The sequence below is a fragment of the Olea europaea genome, unplaced genomic scaffold, assembly GCF_002742605.1.
Source record: "Olea europaea var. sylvestris unplaced genomic scaffold, O_europaea_v1 scaffold1888, whole genome shotgun sequence".
In the NCBI taxonomy this organism is placed as follows: Eukaryota; Viridiplantae; Streptophyta; class Magnoliopsida; order Lamiales; family Oleaceae; genus Olea; species Olea europaea.
Window position 1 is genome coordinate 18,374 of NW_019236681.1, and position 7,301 is coordinate 25,674.

Below are 7,301 nucleotides of genomic sequence, written 5' to 3' on the forward strand. Positions count from 1 at the left end.
ACAAGCGGACTGCAATAAATTTCCTTTCAAAGCGGCAATGGAATTTTATTTAAGAAGCAATGACACGTATTTGTTTTATAATAAAAAAGTTATTATCAATCAAAAAACTCAAAACCTATAAACAAAAGAGTTAAGCCAAACGATCCACGAGGATGACTTCACGGGTGACCGCGCCCTCACATGCTCGGACATGGGTCCCCCATGAATAAATAATTCCAACCCTCATTTGTGTATTGAATCAACTCTGCAATCACCCATGCGAATACTGTAGCTCGGCCCTAAACAAAATGAAAACTAAAGAAAATGTCCCTTGTACACTTTTTTTTTTTTTTTTGACATTATGGTTGACATTGGCAGTGTTGTTGATTGGGTGAAAAAATTGTGCAAAATTTAGATAGTCTAATGGTGCGTTGTTTGTGGGAAAATATAAAAGATAATGTATATAATGATGTATATGTAGCATTATTGGACAACTAAATATATGCATATTTCAGACAAAAAACAGCAAAATCTTACTACAAGCTAACCAAGAATCTCGTAAACACATTAACCACACACTTGCCATTTACATTTACATTTGCTATTCAATTTGGTGTTCCAAGATATGAACGGTCAGGTTTTGACAAACTTGATTAGTGTAAATGTAAAATTCAAATTCAAATGACATTAACAAATATCACAAAACCCCAAGAACATATCAAACCCAAGAAACTTACAAAAAAAGAAAAAGAAAATCTTGTTGGATAGAAGGGAAAGAAGCATAAATAATAGTGTGATACCAAGTTTCCTTTATCTTTCCAACATTTCGAATTACAGATTTATGTAAACAGAAATTTTTACACTACCCATTCCAAAATTCAAAATCAATAGCTGGACCTATACCAAAATCCATCTTCAAAATCATCTAAGGAGTTCAAGTCATTTATTTACGAGTTCTAGTACTAATATAAAGTTGAAACTTCAATTATTAACACAAAAAAAGGAGACACATTTAGAACTATATTGACATCTCATGACATGGCAGGCAATCTAGTTATTTATTTAAATTACACTTATTTAAGTTAATGGCCAAATTTTTTATACATCATCGAATGTCAAAAATGGATGTCAAAGTAGATTTAGAAAGATGATGACTTGTGCTTGGTAGTAGTTTGTACTGAGTAATAATATAAAAACAATGAGAATTATGAAAGAACAAAACATAATTAACTCTACTGAAACCTTAACGATCCATTAAACAAAGAAACCCAATTAACTACCCACCAACATAAGATAATCCATTCTATTCTTCATATACAAATTTCCTCTCCCCTCCTCTCACATGACACTACACACATTTGGATTCTCTTCGCTAAATATTTGGTGCAGCCCTTCCTCACCGCCACCGTCCTTCCCCGTACCACCACCAACTTTCCTCTTATTCCCACCGACTTCTTCACCGCCACCGCCTTTCCCCTTATCACGGCCTCCGCCTTCCTTTTTGGGAGGCAAAATTTCAACCTCTGTCTTCAAATGTTTCTTGAGAGTCTCAGCTAGAGCCTTCATGTCCATTGCTCCAGTCACTGTCACCAAATCCTTCTGTCTGTCTATTTTCATTTCCCCGTACCCTGTAACGCCGTCAAATGTCTCTGTTAACCACACTTCAATATGAGTACTAAAAACTAACAAGGATTTTGATAATCTCACCCGCTGTTTTGGCCACAATTTTGCGGATTTTCTGTATGCATCCATCGCAGTGTAAGTGCACTTCCATAACCGCAGTCGTCACAGGCGGCTGTATACAAATTAATGCTTTTAATTCTTCAAATTAATTTTATTTGAAAAAGAAATAAGATTTTGCCGACGTGGCACATTTAAATAGACTATGAACATTTAATTGCCGTGTGGATATAATGTGGGATGATTAGCAAAAAACATCCCTATCCTTTGTATGCATTGCGAAAATGGTCCTTATCATTTTGAATCCGCTATTTACATCCTCATTTCAAACCTTTCTTGCAGAATTGGTCCTTTCCATCATATTCCATTAAATCCTTCCATTAAATATGTATAATTTGATATAAAAGGTCCCTATTGTTTGCTGTAATTGCATAAATAATTCCTATCATTTCAATTTTGACATTTGGATACTTAGATCGACATTTCTTTACTTAAAAAGTCCTTACGTCCAGTTTTTCTATTATAACATTATGAAATAACTAATTTATTGTCATCTTTAAATAAACAAATAGAAATAATATAAAAAAAAATTGCATATAGAGTTTGTAATTTTTTAAAAAATTACAAACAAATCTCACATAAAAAAATTTAAAACATTCTAATAAAAAAATATTTTATATTCCCAATTAACCCACCTACCCCTACCCGTATGCCTATCGGCCCATCCTCCACTACCAAAATAATTAAAAAGAGAATTAAAAGTATAAAAAAATAATAATAATAAAAAGTTGATGAGGAATCGCCATTTTGTTTTTATAATTTTTTTTCTATTTTTAATTCTTTTTTTTATTTTTATTATAGTGTTAATTATATATTTAATTAATTTTGTTGTAGTGGTAGAGTGTAGGCGATGGGTGTAGGGTATGTGGGTCAATTGGGAAGATGAAATGTTTTTGTTTATTAAAATGCTTCAATTATTTTCCTGAGACTCGTTTGTACTTTTAAAAAAAATTAGAAACTTTAGATACAATTTGTTTATATTATGTCTATTTTCTATTTGGTTATTTAAATATGATAATAAATTAGTCATTTCTTAATGTTATAATTGAAAAATGGACGAAGGGCCTTTTAAGCAAAAAAATATCAATTTGAATATCCAAATAGCAAATTTGAAATGATAGAGACCATTTGCGTAATTATAGAAAACAATAGGGATCTTTTACATCAAATTACACATTTTACAGATGGATTTAACAGAATATGACCGAAAGGATCAATTTTGCAAGAAATGCTTGAAATGAGGGTGTAAATAGCAGGTTCAAAATGATAGGGATCATTTTCGCAATGAGTAAAACGATAGGGACTTATTTGCTAATTACCCATATAACGTGGTATATTTAGTAAATTTTGTGGTGCTAATATAATTACCCTTTTCAAAGAGTGACATTTATGAAAATGCAAAGTGTGTGTGTGTGTGTGTGTCTATATATATATCATTCAACTAGTCAAAGCCAAAATCAAAATCAAATAAGGACTTAAGTTGAATAAATGAATTTCATTGGACTTCAATTGTAACTACAAGTACTAGGGGCTAGAAATGATGTAATAAAGGAATTTATGGATTTAATTTCTATTATTGGAAACTTAAGGACTAAATATTATGTTATATGAAGATTGGAGGACTTGACTTGCAATTATTCTATAGTTATCCATACACTTTAGACATCAATCCATTTTCACGTTGTTGGGGGACCAAAGAGAAAACCGAGGCGGAGAAGAATCGAGAGAAGAGAAGGACGGAAAAAGGAAAGGAAAAGAAAAAGGAAGTGAAGAAAAAGAAGAACAAGAATCAGATGCACGATTCTTCAAGCTTGGCTTCTCCATCCCTCCATTTCCTTCTTATTTTCAGGAGAAGTAAAAGGTCACGTTAATTGAATTTTTAAGGTTTATGGAAAGATTTCAAGGTTTAGCAACAACTAAAGGTTATTTACATGTATTTGGGGTATTAATTAAGAATGTATTAAAAAGATGTATATTAGGAAATTGGTGTTGAATGAAATTTGGTACTGAATTTGTAGAATAGAGATTCTTCTTTAATTCCCTTGTGTTTATAAGATATTAAACACACGATTGTGATTTATTAGAGTTGGACAAGGATTTGAGGCTTAATTTTACTTATTCTACTTTTTTCTTTCCCAATTTCGGGTAGATTTAACGCCATGACATTTTGAACAATTGGAGAGTCCTGTTGCTGGATGCGTCGGCAGTTTAAACTATATTTTTCCGGATGGATCTAAATTAAGAAATTAACATACAAATATGTGCAAGGAATTGATTTACCTGTGATGACTCGACATTTTGAATAGTTGGAGACGCCCCTTGCTGGATGAGTTGGCAGATTAATCAATATTTTCCCTGATGTATCTAAATTAAGAAACTAACATACAAATATAGAGTGAGTAATTAATTTACCTTTGACATATCGAGTTTCCTTTTTGGTCGATAAACTACACCTGAGTCATCTTGCCATAACTGTAGACAGACTCATCAATGTCAGTGATGCATCTAAAAGTTTGAGTATCATGAAAAAATATGGGATGAGGGACTGAATTACCCCATATTTTGAAGGATTAATCTTTGCTTCCGTTGGATGGAAGAGAACTTGAAGGCCTTCATTTCCTTGGCTCTGTTGGTCATCAAGTATATCCTCTGCAGATATCACGGCAGAAGGACTGGAGTCATCTATCTCAATTATTTCAAGCGTCGCTATTTCTCCAATACCAAGAGGGATCGCTACCAGTTTAGAGCACTTCCGCAGGATTAGGTGCTCAAGGCTTGGAAAATGGGCTTTGTCCGCTCTCCAGTGCTCCAAATCCGTCTCCCAAATGAGCAAGAATTTTAGTTTAGGAAATTCCCCATCAATTGGTGCCCACGCTGGGCCTATGAAGGCAAACTCGTGCAATTTCAACACTTCAAGATTTGGCAACGAACCAAAAATCGTCATATCTTCCCAACCAATTCTACCACGTTCCAAAGTTATCTTTTTGAGCCTTGGGGCAGAAGTGATGCTCCGCAGGAAAGTTGAATTTGTAGGCGAGTCAAAGACAATCTTTAGTGTTTTAAGTTTTTGCAGGTGGACATCATAGACATGCCATATATTGGTATTATAATGAATTCCCAACTTCTTTACATTTGGCATTTTTTCAAGGACGTGTTTTGTCATTCCTAAATCTTGTACCATCGAAAGTGTCTCTAGGTTTTCTAGAATGAAATGTTTATCACTATCAGGGAATGGAATAGAGAAAACAGGAGACAGGAAAGCTCGAGAAATTATTATATGCCTCAATTGTGGCATATTAAAAATTTCATCTGGTAGTTCAATTGCAATTCCCCATGGATCTTCAACAATTAAAGTCTGTAGATTCCTAAGTAAGGTAATAGCAGGAGGGATTTTACCAAGACAGGTGATAGCAATGTACCTTAAGTTAACTAGTTGAAGTATTTCATCTGGGAATTTTGTAAGCTTCAGTCCAACAATATCCAATACCCTCAGTAACAGACAACCAAAATAATAATATGAATGCAATTGAGTTTCATCCCAACCACTATATATGAAAGACCGTACACGAGACATTGATTGCACAGTCACATCCTCTTCACTTGGACTATAAGAGGCATCGTCATGAATACTCAAACGGCGCATGAACGTTGCGTCTTCCGGACCAAAGTGCAGATACTTGCTCTTGACACAAAAAAATTTCTCCTTATGAGCTATCCTTACGCATTGCTCTCTCAAAAGATCATGTATGCCACAGGATTTAATTTTCCCATTAGACCCCTTTCGACAAACCAAAATAAGATTTCTACTTATGAGTTCCATAAGGTATTCCTCTGCAACCTCGTCCAAGTGTTTAGGTTTTTTCGGTTTTAGAAATCCCTCGGCGACCCATAATTTGACGAGTCTAGAAACGGGAATCTCATAGTTTTCTGGAAAAACTCCCATATAAAGAAAACAAGCTTTCAAATGAGTAGGCAAGTGCTTGAAACTTAAATTTAATACCTCTGAGCACTGGCCATCTCTTTCTGCTATAAATGTGCTTAAATTTTCAGCAACATGCTTCCACTCATCTCGTGCTTTACCAACGTTTGAGAGAAGTCCAGCAATCACCACAATTGATAATGGAAGTCCCTTACAATTTTTTGCAATTTTCCTTCCAATATCTTCCAAGTCAGGAGGGCAATTTTCTTGTCCAAACACCTTTTCACGAAATAAATTCCAACTTTGTTCCCCATTTAGAAAACGCATCTGGTGATGTTTTGTAGATAAGCTGGCATGACCAGCCACATCTGTTATCCTGGTTGTCATTATAATTCGGCTTCCAATGTTGTCATTTGGAAATAACAATTTCATGTTATCCCAAACAGTAGTACTCCAAATGTCATCAATTACAATTAGATATTTCCTACCCTTTAGACTTTTGTAAAGGCGATCTGCTAATTTCTCATCACTCTCTTTGCGTATCTCACCAGTAAGAACAACAAAGTGATTTAGAAGGCTTAGAAGAATTTTCTTTTTATGATACTGCGGAGATAGTGTTACCCAAGCATGAATATGAAAGTGATACGCAACATATGAATCATCATAAACATTCCTAGCTAGAGTAGTTTTGCAAACGCCTCCCATCCCAACAATGGGAATGATTTGGAGTCCAGATGATCCATTACAGAGTCGATCCCTTACCTGCTTCAAATCTTCCTCAAATCCCACTGTAGTACTTTGGCCACTAGATTCCGGTCTTGATGGCAAAAAATGCCCTGACTGCCCGATCCCCTCCGTGATCTTCATAGAATCTTCCATGAGTGTATTAATTTCTGTTATTTTATTCTGCAAGTCCGCAATCTTCACCACCTCTTCCATGATGGAATCAAATTCTTTTATTATCTTCTGGAAGTCTGTATGAGGGTCGCTGCCAGATATTGGGAGCACAGGAAGTAGGTGCTGTAAAGAACTCTCCTGTCCGTGACTTCCTGATTGTGAAAGAACAGTATTGCATATGTGGGATTCAATTACATCTTCTGCACAATAAGCCGCATCCCTGATTTTTATTTCCACTGATAGCACATGTTCGCTGCTATTTTGGGAATATTTTTCAAGAAAATCCCGTAAAGACTTAAGCTTTTTAAAAAGACAATCAATTTCTTGCTGCTTAAAAAGATTCAAATGTAGATTTGGGTGTTGGAGGATCTGCTCAAGAGCGTGCATAAGAGAAACAACAGCAGCATGAGCCATCTCCAATCTCTCAGAATCTCACAAGGCCAAAAAGTCGCTCAAGTAAAGAAATGAAAAGTGAAAGCATCAAAGGAAGCATTATTCATCTAAATAGGGTATTTTCGCGTGTATAAGCATTCGAGGGCTGCTACAAACATAAAAATTTCTGGAAAAATGTGAACTCTCGGGAAAAACACCATTTTTTTCAAAATAATGGCCGGCAAACGTGGGCTTACTTTTGCGTCCCTCGATGTGTTGACCAGAAATAAAAGCAAACCCACTTATTTCATTTTTCAATAAATTGCTAGTTGCATAAGGAAAAATTAAAGAATGTCAAAAAAATATTTTTTTTTAAACAAAATGGTGATGCATA

The 7,301-nt window shown here is 34.8% G+C and overlaps 1 protein-coding gene across 1 annotated transcript; it reads right to left on the bottom strand.

Moving 5' to 3' along the window:
* Positions 1 to 1,084: 1,084 nt before the first annotated feature.
* LOC111378867 (putative late blight resistance protein homolog R1A-3) lies at positions 1,085 to 7,067 on the bottom strand. The gene is made up of 5 exons (XM_023002152.1): positions 4,274 to 7,067; positions 4,132 to 4,191; positions 4,000 to 4,041; positions 1,687 to 1,774; positions 1,085 to 1,607 (listed from the first exon to the last, which is right to left on the bottom strand). Exons 1-5 carry the CDS (start codon positions 6,947 to 6,949, stop codon positions 1,318 to 1,320), a joined length of 3,156 nt encoding a protein of 1,051 aa, XP_022857920.1. The 5' UTR covers positions 6,950 to 7,067; the 3' UTR covers positions 1,085 to 1,317.
* Positions 7,068 to 7,301: the final 234 nt, after the last annotated feature.

Excerpts from the sequence above, each read along its gene's own strand:
- LOC111378867 (XM_023002152.1), bottom strand. The coding sequence starts at position 6,949 with ATGGCTCATGCTGCTGTTGTTTCTCTTATGCACGCTCTTGAGCAGATC. Across the intron at positions 4,192-4,273 it reads TTAATCCTTCAAAATATGGG|TTATGGCAAGATGACTCAGG; the intron begins GTAATTCAGTCC and ends GTCTGTCTACAG. Across the intron at positions 1,775-3,999 it reads AAAATGTCGAGTCATCACAG|CCGCCTGTGACGACTGCGGT; the intron begins GTAAATCAATTC and ends ATTTGTATACAG.